The 19,165-nt window shown below is 37.4% G+C and overlaps 1 protein-coding gene across 1 annotated transcript in view; it reads right to left on the bottom strand.

The window, feature by feature from the left end:
- The window catches only part of Lama2 (laminin subunit alpha 2), a 581,125-nt gene that overhangs the window by 61,555 nt on the left and 500,405 nt on the right, over positions 1-19,165 (bottom strand). The window contains exons 42-47 of the mRNA XM_059272617.1: positions 14,825-14,941; positions 12,782-12,964; positions 11,160-11,165; positions 7,882-8,036; positions 1,616-1,759; positions 735-868 (exon numbers count right to left, since the gene is read on the bottom strand). Of these exons, the coding sequence (XP_059128600.1) occupies positions 735-868; positions 1,616-1,759; positions 7,882-8,036; positions 11,160-11,165; positions 12,782-12,964; positions 14,825-14,941 (739 nt within the window). The remainder of the gene's footprint in view (positions 1-734; positions 869-1,615; positions 1,760-7,881; positions 8,037-11,159; positions 11,166-12,781; positions 12,965-14,824; positions 14,942-19,165) is intronic.

The following is a 19,165-nucleotide window of genomic DNA, read 5'->3' as shown; positions in this document are numbered from 1 at the left end:
CTCTCTCCCGTCTGTCTCATTGTGGTAAACTCTGTCTTCGAGAAGGCAGCGCTAAGTGAAATATGTGGGAACCAAGAATGGATTTGATCAACGAGAGTTCTTGAATAGAATGAATCTCTGCTGATAGAACTGTACTTTGGGAGAATACATGTCTCTGAACTGAGCAAGGTACTCAATCACTCCAATATTACCATGGGTGTGAGCACATCTTTATCCTTCCTCCTTTCCTGCCCCCATTTAAAATGGTATGGGTGAATTGTACATGCTAAATATGGGACCCTGTATTTTGACATAGAAAAGGCCTGGAGTTGTAGTTACTATGTAGACTAGAAGGGGAACTGAGTACACAAAGATAATAATGACAATTTTTTATGTTCTTTTGTATATTTACTAAGAACAAGTAGCTGTATTTTTTCTTTTTTCTTTTTCTCCTCAAGTGAAGTAAGATGTCTGAGACAGCTTTTCTTGCCCCGATCCGGCTCTTAGCAGAAAACAGATTAAGGAGTTAGAATTGGAATAGCTTCCCTGGCTTATACCTTGAATGCATGTCTTTTTTTAACAGGAACAACAAATGCACTTTCTCACACATTTATACACATAGCATATAACCTTCACACACATGGATACTCACACACAGCTACATTATTGAAAAGCAACAGAATTTTTTTTCATAAGCTAGAAATTTACTTCAAAACTTTGCCATCCAGTTATCTTATTCTTTACTGAGATGTTACCTTGATGCTTCAATACGGTACCAATATGAGTCATCGATGGTCAAATCCGGATACTCTACACGGCCAACTCCAGATCCAACGTCCCAGAGGAAGCTGACTTTGCCTTTGCGCATTTCGATAGCAAGAAAGTCAATCTAGATCACAGAAATGTGAAAACAATACGCTTCAGAACAAAGCACTCTGAAAGAGGAGGTTTGTGGAGTGTTTTCTAATGACATGTAAAATAATTGGATTGAGAACTTTTCATAGTTATACCCAAGATACTGCCTTCTACCAGAGGTAGCTGTGGTAGGTTTTAACACAAGGTGAGACAGGCTCCCTCACATGAATAGCACATGCTAACTTATGACACAACCAGGCAGTTTAAACACCTTATTCACCTTGAGAGATTCCCACACACGAGAAGTCAAATTAACTTTGGTGGGCGAGAGTTTGCAGACACAACTTTTATCATTTCAGTTCGAATCATAAATTCAACACATTGCGAGAGTTTGCGTTGGTTAGAATTTGTTTTTTGCACTTCATTAACATGAAAGATTATTACTGTTTCTTAATTTAAGAATAGGAAAAAAACTTTTATTCTTATTAGACTTTCTCATTAAGTGGCTAGATCTGAAAATATAATGCAAAATAAATATTAGCACATTGACACATGAAAAGAAATGTGCCTGGACATGGGAAAGAATTGTCACCCGTTTATCTTTCTAACGTAACTCAAAGCAAATATTTGTCAGCTAAGATTCTGAGATTCCAGACACAAAAGGCTACATTAGACACTTTAGGGGCCATGTTGCTAGATTCTATGTATTTTACTCATTGATTAACCTTTGACCTCTACACATACATGGTAGCTTTTAAAAAAAGTTGAATATTAGACTTACAAATTTGGCACTTCCAAGATAAAAAAGGAGGTTGTCAGCCACAGTAGTCTTGACATTGACAACGATGTTATTGTAGCTTCCTTTCTTGATTTCTGGCTTGTATGTTCGAATACAGTCACCTCCCGAAGACACAGATACTTTGATCTTCAAGAAAAACAAGATACAAAATCCTATGAAAGCCTATGACTAAATCTCTCTGTGAGTTTGAAGTACATCCTAAATCACCACAAAAACCTCATCATCCTTTTCTTTGATGTAATTTTTCAGTCACCAAATAGTATCATTACCTGTCCATATGCAGACATCATTATGTACCTTAGGAAGGGCACAGGTAATTAGTTCTTCACTAGCATTTTGCCAATGATTTGTTCATGATTCTTTCTCTTGCTTATTAGGGTGCCACTATTTTTAAAGCATGAAGCTAACAAATTCTCACCTTCCTACCATTCTTTGAAGACACTTTTACAGAGGGGATTTTATGCAGAACAAATGGAAATGATCTTCATTGAGTTTATTTGGTAAAGAATTTTAATTAAAATTTCAGTGATTTGGGTATCACTTAAAGAAGAATCCAGTTTTCAAGAGGGTATTGCCGGCCCACCCATGTTCTTACAGTTCAAAGAGGCCAAGCAGGGTTTGTTCTAGATCTTCTAACAAAAAGAATATTAATCATTCCTCTCAGAATATATATTTCAGAATAAATTACACTTATTATTAGGTTACCAGGAAATGAGATGGAAATAATTTCCAAATGTCTATCACTACTAATACATATAACAGCTCCTTTTCCTTCTGAATAGTACTTCAAAAATTACTATAAATTGCTAAGAAAGGAATTCTTATGTGAACAGAATGGCACTACTCATGCCAATTTTTACTCCTATTAAAGGAGGTTTCATTCAGTCACAAATGGCACTATTTGATTATTGGATTTAATTTCTTTTGGGTCAGGTGAAAAAATCACCATCAGTGATTGCTGCTTTGCTAGTTAATAGTGCTCAGCAGGGAGAAGGGAAGATGTGAAACCTATGTTGCCCCTTGTTCAGATGTCTATCATATTAGAGGTCTAGCTAGCTTCAGGATGCCTACCAGCCTTCTGTAGTCATAACTTCCCACATGTTTATTTCTTCTTATAGCTTTTGTTATTCATATAGTTTTCACGCTTGAGAAAAACCAACTAATATTATCGTTATCCATATGGAAAACTTGTGCAGACCTTGAAGAAGACTGACTAGGCCACCAAACCCCTCGCCATAGTTTAATAACATAGGAGGTAACATAGTTTAATAACATAGGAGGAGCCAAGAGGCTCACTTTGGGTGTGAAGGTAGGGAGTATTGTGGATCTTTTCTGTCAAAGGGGGAAACTAGCCAGAGGAGGCTCTAGATCCAGAATGATTTATGTTCAAAAAACAAAATCAAGGAGAAGTGTTTGGCTCTGACAAACAGGAAGATTTACATTTAGGGACCTCTAGGGAAAGAGCAAATCTGATGATTCTCCTACTGACTCAACAGAGGCCTGCATTTGACAAGTGTTTCCTCATCTGGTCTCTAAGCAAATTGCGTCTCTACATAGGGGAAACTGTTCTGCAGAAAAATAGGCTTTATGTGGTGGTCTGAACTTACAGTGATCTAGAAAGCCGACTTAGACTGTTTTGTGTCTTTGTCCCCTGCAAAGGTGTGATCTAACCTGTCAATGGATGGTTCAGGACTCAGGGTCACCTTGGATCTGAGCATATTTGCTTTGTATCCCTGTAAACTGGTCTTGGTTGTATGATTTCCAGTCAGGAAGTCTGTTCTTTGTTTCCCCTATGATAGAATTTCCCTTCTATGTGGAGTGCTGAGAGTAGTGAAATCAAAATGAATCACAGGAATCCTAAGGCAAGGAATGTATAGACTTTACCCTGGGTGCTGGTACTATGAAATGGATGTGCAGCTTGAGTGGAAAAAAGTCATCCAGTGAAATAGCAGCTATGCAAAGAGTTATCCAGAGTGAGAGATTAAAAGGAGAAAGCACCAGAAAGGAAGGTCCCTATAATAGAGAGTAGTTAGAAAAAAAAAGGAGCCATCAGACATGTTTTAATGTTCAAAGAAAGGTATAAGATACAGTGAGTTTTTAGGAATTTACAGTGAATGAACCAAAACCTTCATGAGAAAAGACAGCTAGTGGCATTGAGCAAATTTAGTATTTGAGGCAGGTTATAAGTGCAATTGATATCCCAAGAGGATCAAAGAGAACAAGAAGTAAAAGATCTGACTGTAATTCATGAATAGAATTACATAGTAGATGTAGCCATCCCTGGTAGGAAACCATATTCAAAATCATAGAGGGTCTTGATTAGCAATGGAAAGTAACCATGTGTAGTTTGTTTTATCTTTACTTCGTAAGTGCATTTATAGGCTTAGCTTTAAAGCCTTGTTATCACTGGTTGAATCAGAAACAAAATCACATTTCATTAAAGAGCCCAATTAAATAATACTCCTTGGCTATAGTATGAGGATACAATGATTATGTGAAATGTAGGGTCACAGGATGTATAGACCTTGTCTATAGACTTGAGGCAGAAGTAACTGATCATTCAGTTGATGCACTAAAAGGGGTGGGTGGTGGTACCAAATGTAAAGACAGCACCCAAGTGAACTGACAAAGCTCAGTTTGGAAACCCAGTCCATGAGTGTGACCATTTAAAAACCAGGCATACTTAATCTTACAAGGATTTGCAACTAAGGTACTCTGTTGTAGACTTCCCATATCCATACAGTCTGATTCTGTGAAGAGAAGGACAGTGTTATGCCCAGTATGACAAGATAATTTTACAAAGTCACCTGCTGCTCAGCTCTTACCCACTCACATAAAAACCCATTGGTCTCGCTGATTTTTCTTTCTGAGCATACACCAAATACCTGGAATATTCAAGGGGTCCAACTGTTCACAACTAGATCATAACTACAAATTTATTCTGGAAAATACCATATGTTTCCATTTCCAATGGGTGTGTGGCTCAGTGGTAGGGCATTTGACTGCATATGAACAACTTATAATAGCTAAATCAAAACATAGCATTTACACATTTCTTTAAAAGAAACCTCTTGGATGTATCACTCTTACAAGAGGCATGAAAGTTCTAAAACACAAATATTCTGTTGGGGTGTTCAGTTCTACCAATTACTACATTCTAGTGTAACTTCATTGTAAGGCTCATGAAATTACCACTAAGAAATTGATGTTTCCAAGGTGTTCCTGGCACAACATTATTCACCAGTTAATCAACATAAACACAATTAAACATTGTTGGATATCCCACTGCTCTATGTACTGGATTTGCACTGCATCTTTCATCTGGTAATTAGCCATTCATTTAAAAAACAGTATAAGTTACTCAATTATGCAATCAATGAGCTGAAGTAAATCACTTTAAAATAAATGCATTTAGTTCCTTAATTAGGAAATGTCTTAACTGGGCTGGCAACATAGGTCAGTAAGAAAAGGTGTTTGTTACCAAACCTGATGATCTAATTTTGATTCCCAGGACAAGTCTTGTACCACGTCTCCAGAGAGCTGCTGAGGCTAGGGAATGTATGGCATTTGTATGGAGTTTGGCAAGGATGCCCAAGGAGCCTACTGCTTGAGTCTGTGAAGGTAAAGCCTCAGTTGCAATGGAGACCTCAGGATGTTAGGCATGCCAGAATCATTAGATGTCCACCAAGAGAAGCTACTGGAATGCAGGAGAGCCAAAGAGAAAAGTGGTATGTGTTGTAGGGTGCAGAGGTGGAGGAGGAGGAGGATAACCCAAGCCTTTTGTAGCTCAGAACATTCCATAATGAGTGCCAGATGCTGGACATGAAGCTTCAGGATTTACTCTTTGCTCTGCTGTGTTTCTGCCTTGCTTCAGTCCGATTGTTACTGGTTAATTGTCCATTCTTCTCCTTCAGAATGGAAATGCTTTTCCTGCATTAATATTTATTAGAAGTATGTATTTTTTCCCTCATTTTATTGGGGCTCACTGCTCAGAGATAGTCTTGTGTCACAGAAAAGGCTTTACTGTAGAGCTGAAACTGCCAAGGAATTTGGGGGGGACTTTTGAATTTGGACTGAAAGCATTTTACACTGAGAAAGCAAAGAGCCTAGCGGAGACAAGGGTCAGAAAAGTGATATATTTGGCCATCAAGTTCCCATTGAGTATAGTTGTGATGACTGACACTGATTTTCAATGTGAAAAGATCTAGAATCACTGAATAGAAAGCATCTAACTTGTCTGTCGATGACCATCAAGATTAGGTTCATTGAAGAAGACCCACTCTAGTGTGGGCAGTACCATTCCATGGGCTGGGAGTCTGAATTGAACCAAGAGGAGAAGCAAGCTGAGTACAAGCATTCACCACTCTGCTTCTTGACTGTAGTCCCAGTGTGACCAACTGCTGTCTGCTCCCAGGTGAACAACTGCCTGCTCTTACTGTCCTGTCTTCTCTGCCATGATGAACCATGTCCCTGGGAAGTATAAGCCAAATAAACCCTCCCTTCCTTAAGCTGTATTCTTTTGTAGTGGTGAGATAAGAAACTACTATAAAGCTCCATTTTGTCCACTCCATTATCAACTTTCTAAGTATAACAGTGGACTAGTTCATCTTTGTATACTTCACAGGAAAAAAGCACTGAACATAAGAGATGTAGTTTCACTGTGTATGTCTCTGAATAAAGTTGCAACACTGGGCTTCATTTTACCATGTGCTTCAAAGACATAGTGAGCACTTGTCAATCACACCACATGGTTTTCATGTTATAGTTGACTAGGCATCTTCACCATATGGTTTTCATGTTATAGTTGACTAGGCATCTTTTCAGATAGCATTACCACTTCCTTTTATTTTACATTACCCCATTTTCTCTAATCTGTTGTTTTCTAAGGTTTTCTTCAATCAATGTAAGATACTTTTCAGTGTTCACCTGGAACATGATTGTCATAGCCTTGTTCAGATTTCTTAGATACATATAAGGAGGGACGAGTATATAGGATCACTCACACAGATTCATGGCCACCACTAAAAACTATGAATTGATAAATTAGTAAGAATTTCTTTTTGACCATCCTAGCTACTAAGTTTTTTAATGAAACATTTTATGGAAGTTTAAGTTAAAATGGACAATATTAAAAGGTGTCTTATTAAAATCTATCCTCTCTAAAGTCATCATGGTTTGACTCTACATATCTAAGGTTTCACATTGGCATTTAGGTGTTCCAGCTCAAGGCCAATGAGGAACAGTTCTTGCCTCCAGCCTGAAAGAGTTAAATTCCTAGGATCTACAGGGTGGAAGGAGAGAACTGACTTCTGCATGTTGTCCTCAGGCCACTACATGTATGCTGAGGCACATGCCTGCACACAAGCGAAACAAAAAATAAATATAACATTTAAACACCCCAGTCCTTTAGCATGTTATTTGGTTTAGAGAGGTCTGTCTGAATTGTTTTCTCATTGGGTAAATTTCAAGCCAGATGTTTCCTACTTTTGTTCCATAAATATAAAAAGAAGCACTACAACAAAAGTAAGTTTTTTTTTTTTTGGTTTTTTGAGACAGAGTTTCTCTGTGTAGCTTTGCGCCTTTCCTGGAACTCGCTTTGGAGACCAGGCTGGCCTCGAACTCACAGAGATCCGCCTGGCTCTGCCTCCCGAGTGCTGGGTTAAAGGCACGATCAAAAGCTATATTGTACTTAATTGAAATAAAGGTTCAATTTCTCCTAACCTTGTTTGTGAATTCAGGTTGCAACCCCACTCATTGGACTTTGTATATTCATGAGTAAGATACTCTCATTATTCCTTTTAGCATGCAAGAATAAGCTTTTCATTTGTGTTGTTTTAGTATATTAAAGCATCAACAAAATATACCAGATTTCCTAATTCTCAAACAGTAAGTATGGTTTATCATTCTCATGAAATGGTTTTGAAATCTATAGGAAAGAAAGTGCTCCATGGGAGGCCTTGCCTTCTTGTGTGTGTGGGGTGGGGGTGGGGGGGGAGGGTTGGGAGGGGGAACCTGCGGGGGTAGGAGGAGAGAGGAGGGGGATCTTTGACTGGTGTATAAAATGAATGAAAAAAAATTTTCTAATTAAAAAAAAACGTGCTGCTTCTTTCTTCTAGCTACCAAAATAGTCATAAGTTCAAGAAGCCAGAGATCATTTATTCAGCGAGTTCATTGGGGAAGACATTCCCTCTGGGAATAATAGTAGTAACATGTATTAATAGTTCTTAATTCTGAAAATAAGATCTTACAGAATTGGCTTGTTTCCGGGCTTGGTTAATCAGTTCCTTTATTTCAGAGATGTTTTTCTTTAAGTTATCTTCAAGTTCCTTGATAGGCTTGATTTTATCTACTAGCCGATCAGCTTCCTGTTCTAGATTTTTCACTGTGGCACCAGCATCTGCAACTGCACAGAACAAAATTAGCATATTTGGGGGAGGATGTGCACGCACCCCTCCCCCCATCCACACGCACAGAGGTAGGTGTCAGAACAGCAGTGAACTTTACTAATCTATTTCATTGTGTCTATGTGACTAAAGCAAGAGCGTGATGGCTGACAGAGTGCATGAGGCCAGCTGTGAATATTTTAGTCAAGATTAAAGCAGGCCAGAGATGTTAGAGAGAGTCTTTGGCTTTGCAATTGAGATGAAAATTGACATTAAAGATAGAAGATATGATAAGCTTAATCAGTGCTGACTTCTTAGCCTCAAAGCTGACCTTTACAGGAATGAATATGGGGTAACTTTAAAATATCACCAGCTCTACCCACACAGAAACCACATTAAAATTCAGGCTCTCAGGCAAAACTGTATTCTTTTTTTCTTTTCTTTTCTTTTCTTTTTCTCTTTGTCTTTCTTTGCGCATGTTTGAGAAGGAAGCTATGGAGATGCAGCTTGAAGAACATTACCTTGTTGAATAACACTTAGACTGCAGGCAACTCTGTTCTACTTTAACTAAATCACTCAAACTTCAGTTCAATTTTGTCTTGAAGAATAGTTCATTATACTGCACTGTATATTGGTTGGATTCATATTAAACTGCCCTTTTTTGGATGTTATAAAAAAAGTTGAATATTGACAACTTCAAAGGGCTCAACCTGAAAAGGGTTGAAGGTTATCTGATCCATAGACCTTTAGTATGTGCTCACATGGTGACGGGATCGGGGGTTGGCTATCTAAGGTGTGGAAAGCTGATTATTCAGCTGTTAGGATGCTGGCAGTCTTCTCCAAACTATATCATCTGTTATCTAACTGAGTTTGTATTATTCAGTTCTCTATTATTGTGACCTGGAAGAACTCTACAAGGTCCAAGGCTACCCGCCCTGCTAGACTGTGATGAATCTGCTGCTTGCCTGGGGTTGGGCCACTGAGAACTAGTCTTTAAGATTGAATTCAATATGTTCACATGGACATAAACAATCATTCAGTTTGGTTTCGTCCATGCTGGGTATAGAACCTAGGGCCCAATGTTTGGTAGACAAATACTTGACCACAGAGCTCAGTCCTTAGTCCCGCATATTGGCATCTTTAAACTGTATTTTGAGGTAGGTGATTTGGACTCATGCTCATTAATGTGGTCTGTATTTTTAGTGGAATCTAAAAAGAATGTGAAACTATTGTTAACATTTGTAGGGTTACTAGATCAAGACTCTAATGTTTTTTGTTTTTGTGGGCTTTTTTTTTGTTTTTCTGTTTTTGTTTTTTTTCTGGGGATGCAGGTTACCTAGATCAAAGCCCTTGTCCAATCGGTAGCATGCCACAGATACCCTCTTGTTTTCTGTACTTGTCCAGTGTTCTCTTTCTTCTAACCCGCCAGTGTTATTTTATAGTCTACAAATTATTCTAGAATTAAGGACAATGGAGTTTTACAGCTAGATTCACAACAAAGAGAAAGAGGAGTTAAGCTAAGGCTACTAAGGCTAAGATAAATATTTGACCCATTTCTCTTAAATCTCCCGGAAGCCTTTCCAAATGCTTCAAAATGGGCTGGAGGTTCCCCCTCCTGCCTTTACCTCTATTCTCCAAAGCTGTTTAAGCCGTGTGGAAATTATCCTCCTGCGGTTCTGAGAGCTGAGTCATCTATGATCCAAGTCTAAGGCTTCTTGTATACTCGTGTTTGAACATGTTCTCATTTTTTCCCCTAATTGTCTGAGTAAGTAGATTTTAAAATAGCTCCTCCAGTTAGATTTTGATAAATGGATGTTTTTTCTGGGAGATTATCATCTGTATGTTGTAGGCTCTAAAATTTACCAACATGGCACTTTGCCAAGTACTCTCTTCTCTGTTCTATTTTCTCCTTTTCTAGTTTGATTGCCTTTAGGAATCACCTGGTTGTCCTTTATTTCTTAGGATTCAGCCTACTAATTTTCTATTTTATTGTTTTCTATATTCTAATTTATTAATTGGTTAGCTGTTTTGTTTCTTGTCAGTTTTATTTTTCTAACACACTGAGCAAAGGACTTTTCTTCAATGCTTGGCAGTAATGTAATTCTTCTATATTATTTTCCACAGAGGCCAGCCTTGATCATGTACTTCAAATTTTGATATATTTGATTTTATTATCATTTTCCCTACTTATCTGTAGTGCTGTGATGTTTGGCTCAAATTCTGAAATGTTCAGGAGACAATATTTTTATTTTATTTTATTTTTTATTTTTTTATTTTTTTTTGGTTTTTCGAGACAGGGTTTTTCTGTGTAGCTTTGCGCCTTTTCTGGAACTCACTTGGTAGCCCAGGCTGGCCTCGAACTCACAGAGATCCGCCTGGCTCTGCCTCCCGAGTGCTGGGATTAAAGGTATGCGCCACCACCGCCCGGCGACAATATTTTTATAGTTAAATGTCTTGCTCATTTGTTTAGAACCAATTTTATTTCAAGAAGAATTGTTTAGAAGAAATTTAATTATGAGGATAATTACGTAAATGAAAGGAGGGAAAATGAGCTTTGGGGGAGTGGCAGTAACATAGTCTATCTTAGCTACTTTAACTCATGTGCAAGGAAGTCATTCACACCCAATGGCTGAATTTGTGCTATCAGAGATGTGGTAATTTATCTCAATCTGTTACAAAAGGCAGTTTTACACTTTTATGTGGATAAGATTCAAATATTTCATTAGGTTTCCATAGCACTATTAAGACATTTTTTTTTTTTTTTTTTTTTTTTTTTTTTTTTTTGGTTTTTCGAGACAGGGTTTCTCTGTGTAGCTTTGCGCCTTTCCTGGGACTCACTTGGTAGCCCAGGCTGGCCTCGAACTCACAGAGATCCGCCTGGCTCTGCCTCCCGAGTGCTGGGATTAAAGGCGTGCGCCCCCACCGCCCGGCTTATTAAGACATTTTATACCAAATAAATCCACATATTAGTCTCACTGGATGAATACTCTTTTTAAATATTTGGTATTAATTAGTGATAGTGTAAAGAACAGCTATGCAATGCCTAAAGCAGTTCCAATATATGGTCACATGCAAAACCGAAGCTTTTTGCAATAGAGAAGCATAAAAGTTTCTAGAAAGCATATGAATAAACATATACATACTGATTTCTGCAGGTAATTTCATATGGAAGTAAAAAAAAGAAATTAGAAAATTCATGAGAAAATATTTTCTACAGGTATTATAAAGTACCACAAAAGTGGCACTTTTTAACAGATATTCTTTACAAATACACTTTATTTTAATTCAAATAAGTTTTATCAGGTAAAAGCATGCAAAAACACGATCAAAATATATTGCATGAAGACAATTCAATTTTAAAAAAGAGGGGGAAGTGCCCTTTAGTAAGCTATTCACAGGAAATGAAATGTTATTAAGATAAAAAGAAAATATTTAATTAATATTTACCAATAAATATTTCTTTTAGTGGAAGATATAGTTAAACAAATAACAGTATTATGAAAAGTATATCATCAGCTGAGATTCAATCTAAACTAGAACAAAATGATATCTTGAATTATGCACTAAGTGAAATAAAATAGCAAATTTTCTTTTAAATCTATTTTCTCCTGATTTGGAGGAGAGTTGTGATGTTTCAGAAGTAACTCAGGGGAGGCTGCTGAAACACATGGGATTATTTCTGAGTCTACATAAAAAAGTACAATTTGTGTTTATTCCCTATCTTCCTTGAGGAAATGGTAAGGAGTGGGTCTTTCCTCATCCCAGATCTGAAGCACATCATTTTTGTGTTGATTTTCCCCCTTCCCCAGGAAGCTGTCATGAACACTCCCCCAGTATCACCATCATAATGAGGTCTTCCATCACAGCATCGTTAGCATTTGGGTTGACGTGAAGACACTCAGATGTGCCTCCACTCCATAGTCACTACCATCTGATAACATCACTTCTGTCATCACATTCTATAAATGATTTTATACCTCATAAAAATACTGCTAGATAGTCTAGTTTTTTAAAAGCAAAAAGTAAAAAAACAAAATAAAACAAAACAAAACCCAAAACAAAAGCGAAAGAAACGAAAAAAACCTTCTCCCTTAGAGAAATCATATACTAAGATACTATCTTATCATGTGATAAAAAGGAAAATACTCTAAGAAGTACCAATGTTTATTGACTAAATTTAACAAAAAATATAAATCATTACAGTAAATTCTTTCAGATTTCTCAGTAAATTCTGATCAAACCAATGAATTTGATGCACTATATAAAAGATGTGGAGATACAGTTGTTACAAAGTAGATAAACACTTTATTTCCTAGAAATATTAATTGGCTGAACTCTAAATAATAAATGCAGAGAAATTTCAAATGTTGATGAATTTGAAGGTGACAGCTTTCTCTAACAGGACAGCTAATGAATATGCCCCTTCAACTCTACTCCTCTACTCCAGTGCTACTCCCATATGTATAACTATTTTCAATTACACTAACGGATTAAACAGTTGTGACATCCACATACCAAATAGCATGCAAACTCTCAGAATTCCTAGCCTCCTCTTGATTGGATAAAATTAAATGAAAAAGGTATCCAGGCAGAGTTGAGAGATTTGGGGGCTGGAATGGCATGACCTGTAATTCTCACACCCACACCAGGAAGGAGAGGGCACCAAGTTTTAAGGCTTCATCTTGCTTTACCACTCATGAGTCTAGGCCACTATCACGGTGTGATGAAATAAATGGCATTATCACAGTGAGGAAGGAAATCTTACTGTTTTTGGCAGGGTCTTTCACGACGGCATTCGTTTTGGCCACGCTGTCTGCTAGTTTATCGTAGTTTTGCTTCAGGCCATCAAGGTTCTGATGCAGATCTTTGACCTGGGCCAGGACTGCTTTGGCTGTGTCGTTGGCTTGTCTGGCTTTGTCTTTGACAGCTTGCAGTTTAGCAGCCGTGTCTGTTGGCACAAATGGGCACGAGAAAGAAAACAAAGAAAAGACGGTGCAGGTTTCATCCATGCTTGGCAGAGAGAGGCTGTGGCTGGCTGACCTCAGGGACACATTTACACAGGGGTAAAGGCTGGCCTGTGTTTCAATCAGCTGTAGCAAATGAAGCAAATTTTTTAGCTAAATTAAATTTTCTCAGGGACCTTTGTGATGAGTACGTGATTAGCTTTTAAAAGAGCAAAGTGATTTGTAGTTTAAGTGTATATTGTGATTTGCTGCTGAGCATATTAAAGGGAGGAATCCATCCACACAGTTCATGTAGCTTCATGAAAACTGGAGTTAAGAATTAATCTGTATATCCATAGAAGCAAAATGAATGTGTTTTAATTTTTGGATAAGCTTCTTGGGAATGTTAGAACCTATGCTTGTATGTTTCTATTTGTTTTCTGTATTGGCACTTTGGTAGGTTCCAAGTAGTCAAGACATTCATGAAAATAATAAAATAAAAGTAAAATGCATTTGAATTTTAATGTTTCCTATGTTATATACATGTATGTTATTATTTCTGGATCATGATTTGAATGTAAAACATAGTTCTGGTGGTTTGAATATAAAATAACTTTTGAAGGTTCCTGTGTTGAAGGACTTGTCACCAGAGGTGGGATTTGGGAAGTGTTTAAACCATGAGGTCTCCGCCTTCCATCTATGAATGAATCCACCGCCAGATTCATAATTTGGTGGACTATTGGGGGTGGTGGTAACTGTGAAAGAAGCACGGTGGAGGGCAGGCCTGAGGAAGTGAGTCACTGGAAGTATGTTTTTGAAGGGTTTACATGGTTCCCAGCCTCCTTCCTCAGCCCCTCTCTCTGCTTTTTAGCCACTGTGAGTTAAGTAGCTTCTCCTTTCCCACACATTCCCACCTCTATGGTACTAGGTCTCACCATGTGCCCATATTGGAGGAGTCAGCTGACCACACACTGATACCATAAGTTAAAGTAAATCTCCTTCTTTAAGCTGTTTATATCTGTTTTTTTTAAATTGCAGATATAAAGTGACTAAAACAATTGTACAAATAGATCCATGCTTGTGTGTCTATATTGGTGGGTAAGGCTGTGAAGATAAAATGCAAGGTTCACATCTCATAAGCATCACTTTAAACAACGGCCTTTAGCATTCTGTTACTCAGTTTCTCACTTGCAAAGTGAAAATGACAATTCTTTCCACCTTGGAGAATTAGCATGAGAGATTACATATGCTCACCAAATCATATTGATTAGTAAGTACTTATAATTCACTGTAGCCTGCTAGGAAAATATAAAAATAAGATCACTAAGAGAATTTTCAGTGTTCAGAATTAATAATCAAACACTCAATTTTAAATAGTTTTAATAGGTTGGATGATATTACAGAAATGGGTTGACACTACTGTTTTTTAAATCGGGAATAGCTAAGGTCACTTTAGTCAAGCAGGACATATGAAATGTCGACAGGCTCTTGTCTATTGTGTAGATACTCTAACAAATTGTGAATTGTGGGAGTACACCAATGTTGTAGAGAACAGTGCATATATGTTTTTATTCTTTCCCACTAATACAAGAGTTCTTAGGCTGAAACAGGGATGACAATGTAATAATATGGTCTCTTCCTTGCTATAACATGTCCCTATGCATGCCAACTAAAGGCAACAAAGGAGAGCACTGCCATATTGTTAAGTGTGGTTCTGATCCTCAAAGGAATAATTCATAATTAAGAAAACCTGCAGCCGCTATTTTACGATAGAAGAAATGCAATGTTAGGAAAATAGTAAAAGCTACCAAGATCCTTCTGTATTTCAGTTTACATGATGCAGAGGGCAAGACCATGATGCTTACCATTCGGAATGATTGACAGCTTGCCCAAAGTGTCATTCAAAGCTCTCAGGAGATCACCATTTCTAACATCAGCAGCTTCTAATCTGGTTTTCAGGCCATTTAGGTCGTTGTAATTTTCTGTGAACATAAGCCCCCCCCCAAAGACAAAATGACATATTATTCTTGGATATGCAATTTCAATTAACTTTAACACACACTTAACAAACAGCAAGAAGAAAGGTATGATTCATTTATTATCGTCTATCCATCCACATATCTATGCATTAAAAATGTATATCAGGACCATTTGGTTACTTGAGAATGTTTACCCATACCATTTTTTCTCTTGGTATCTGGTCTCCATGACTTAATTTGATGGTTTCCTATGGGCTAGAAACCTCCAAAATTCAGCCTTCAAGTGTATTTTAATGATATTCTCTTGACCTCCCTCTACTGATTTTTACATATTTAAATTTTATTATAAAAAATGGATCATTTTGGGTTAGCTTTTCAAAATCTTTTATATAATCATAGAAAAGAATATCTTATTTCAGTAAACATCACTGAGTGTTATTTGGAACAGAAAGAAAAATTAAAGCAAAGAAAAAGCAATACAACCCAGATAAACCCATCATTTTTCATAGAGAAAGCAATTTTTTTACAAATTCCCTCAAAAAGACTTCAATAAAGCCTTTTGTCTTGCTACATTAGCTTATGTTATCTCACATTCAAAACCAGTACTTTCAAGTGATGATTTAATATTAAATGTGTACATATTGGCTTCTTTATCTTGTTATTTATATTATCTTTTTTTTCTTACTTTAGGTTAGTTTTTATTGTAATAAGAACTATATGGCTTAGATTTTAGCAATGTCAAGAACTTCGAAATCACTTGGAGGAAAAACAAAGATTGATTCAAGGATATAAAAAAGGTTGGCTTAGGAATCTTACTGGGGACCAATATACAATAAGCATATGTGGTAGATTGAGTGAGAACTGCCTCCCTCAGGCCAATAGGGTCAAGTATTTGAAAACTTGGTACCTTGCTGGTACTGTTTAGGGAAGTTATGAACCATATGAGGAGCATCCATGCCTTGCTGGAAGAAGCTTGACACTGGAGGAAGGCTTTGGGAGTTTTTAGCCTTGCCTAACTTCCAAGTCATTCTCTCTACTTCCTGTGTGTGGATAGGAATGTGTTTCTCAGTCACCTGTTTCTGTCACCATGTCTGCTGCTTGCTTCCATGTCTCCTCTGCCATTGTGGACAACCCCCACCCCAAGAACTGTAAGGCAAAATAAACTCTTTCTTCTCTAAGTTGCTTTAGGTCACAGTGCTTTATCACAGCAACAGAAAAGGTCATTAATGCAATATCTGAAGTTTGAAGGAGCTAGTCACCAGCCCGCTTTTCTTGCATCATTTATAAATGACCAGTTGAACTGGAAAAACACAAAGTTTACTTCACACAATAACATTTGCCACATTTGGAAAGAAAAGTGTGTGTGTGTGTGTGTGTGTGTGTGTGTGTGTGTGTGTGTGTGTGTATGCAAGTATGTGTACCTATTTGTGCATGTGCAAACCCCTGCAGAAGCCAGGTGTCAATATTGTGTGTCCCAATGAACCTCGAGCCTGCCATTTTGGTTTGACTAGTTGTCCAGTAAGCCTGGGAAATCCTCTTATCTCTACCATCCCACTCCAGTTCTAGGGTTACAGGTGTGCTGCTGCTATACCCTGAGGGCTTTACTTGGATATTAGGGACCCAAACTCAGTTCTTTATGCTTATCTCTTATTCACTGAGCCATGTCTTCAGCCTTTGTGGATATATTTTTGGTAGTTTATTATACCATAATATTCATTTCCTTGGGAGATGCACACTAATTGTTTAAGATAGCTTAATGGAATGCAAAACGCAGATAAAAGGCAGACTCTCTAAGTAAGGAGGTACATTGAAAAAGGACAAGTAAGAGAGGGGTCTTTAGTCTTTTTGAAAGGACCGGCTAGCATTTAGTAATAGTGATGGGTAGCTATCAGTGAGTTTGTGATACATACCACATGCAATGCCTATTAGTTCTAGCAAATCACTTCCTTCTTCCTCACAGTATGATTTCAGGAGCATGGATTGATGGAACTAGTCCAGCCAGTAGTAATGGTCTTCCTGTTTCCACTTACATACCCAGCCTTTCCTCATGCTTCTCCATCTATATGTCTCCATTTCATTTTTCCTTTGTTGTTACAGTTACAGAAATGAGAGGAGAGCCACATAAACACAGTCTATGTGCAAAAACGATAGACTAATATGCCAAGTCTTCCATGTAGTTGAAGATAATAGACAAAATACAGGAAAGGTAAATTGCAATAAATTAAAAAGAAAGAACCAGTTGTAAAATCAAAATACTCAACATTATCATGATAAAAGAACCTTAAGCAAAAGAACCAAACATATTTTTCATCTATCAGATTAGCAAAAGTCAAAAGTCTAATAACATCCTTTGGAATAAAGCACTTTCAGCACTGTGGAAGTTAGACAATAAAGATAAAATTTCCAGGTCAATATCAATTTGATTTCTATGGGTTACATGAATAAATGACAGGGTGTCTTTTAGCAGTAGGCTCAAAGCCTTGGAGGGTGATCAAGAATAGTAGCAATAGGCTGTAATGTTTGAGAGTCTATGGAACCTCCCTTGCTAACAACTCCAAAAGAGAAATACACTCTTGAAACTCAGATTTTAATTTGTTAGCCTCTGGACCTAGGAGGGGCAATTGTCACTCTATTATTAGGTAACTATGTTTATATATATATATTTATTTATATATGAAATTAAACAGAGTCATATACCTAATAATATATATGAAATTAAGTGGAGTTACCTAATAACTCATATATATGTGTGTGTATATATATATGTATGTATATATGTATATATGTGTGATATGAAGCCTCTATAAGAACAGGTTTCCATATGACTTTTTCAAAGGTCTTTAGTGTTAGTTATTTCTCCATGTATTCCCTCTACTGAGCTACCTTCTCCACCCCACATAACCCTTCTTGTTTCATTAGTCCTGTTTACCTATTTATATCACTACATTCTATCTTTCCTCCCTTGAATGCCAAGCCACGGCTCCTTACTAATTTTCTGACCTCGATGTGTATTTCAAATAAAACACACATATCTAAAGTTTCAAAGTAGTCATCAATCTTGATCATACGTGAACACCATGAGCTACAGTAATGACTGCCCTGGCAAGACAACCCACCAGGGCAATAGTGGCCACAAATGTCACGGTAGTAACTATCTACTATCTGCTTAGATTTAAGGCCTACTGTACTCTATAAGATGAAGCTCAAACCTGGTACTACTATTGAAATCAAGAAGCTTTGTCTAGATAGATCATAGGCCTTAAGAGAGAACCTACTATTATTATTCTACTAAATAAGTAGAGTATTAAATGGGCTACTAGTGACTTAATTGTTATACCCACAGATTATTGTATCTCTTAACCCTCATCAAAAGCCTCTCAAGCTTCTTTTTGTAAGGGATGCTAATTAAAACAGAGACCCTTAACTTGTCAAGGTACAGAGAATGAGAGACTGCAGAATACAGGGACATCTATATTACACCCCTCCTCCCAAGGCCCAAGGGTCACCAAGGAAGAAGGAGTAAAAAAGGATGGCAAGAGCTAAAGGTGGTGGAGGGATGACTCCAAGGAGACAGAGCTTCTTACACACCACAAAGAAGTTGTACACTCGAGCTCATAGTGGTTGGAGTAGCATGCACCATACCTGCTCAAGCTCAAGCCAGATAAAATCCCAACATGGCAAGGAGAAGTGAACACAAAGTCTCATGCTAAGGAGCTATTGGCAACTTAGGGAGATGGAAAGATGATTTTCTTTCAGGGTGTGGCTCCTGATAGCGCAACCATGCTCCATTGAACAGCCACACACCCAAGAGTATACGGCCAGCACAAACTGGATTTGATGGTTTTTTTAAATATGAGGACACACATTTGGGTAGATTAAGAAATGGGATATGGGTCTGAGAGCATTTTGGGGAGGGGGTGAATATGATCAAAATATATTGTATGAAATTTTCAAGAAACTAATAAAATCAAAAGGAAAGTCTGATAATATCAAGTGTTAACAAGAGTGTTGGAAGTAAAAAGTGATTAACAATGCTGCTTTTCTAAGAGCATTTAAATAAATTTATCAGAATTTTTAAATGGAAATGGATTTGGTTTGGCAATTCTTTATCAGCACTCGGGATTGAATTAGTGCCTTACATATGCTAAGCACATCTTCTATCACTGAGCATCATCCCAGCCCTAGGACCAGAAGTTCTACTATGAAACTGACCTTATTTACTATGTG

This window comes from Peromyscus eremicus, chromosome 8b, assembly GCF_949786415.1.
Source record: "Peromyscus eremicus chromosome 8b, PerEre_H2_v1, whole genome shotgun sequence".
Classification (NCBI taxonomy): domain Eukaryota; kingdom Metazoa; phylum Chordata; class Mammalia; order Rodentia; family Cricetidae; genus Peromyscus; species Peromyscus eremicus.
The sequence above is the reverse complement of the archived record's forward strand: the minus strand, read 5'-3'. Positions and strand labels throughout refer to the sequence as shown.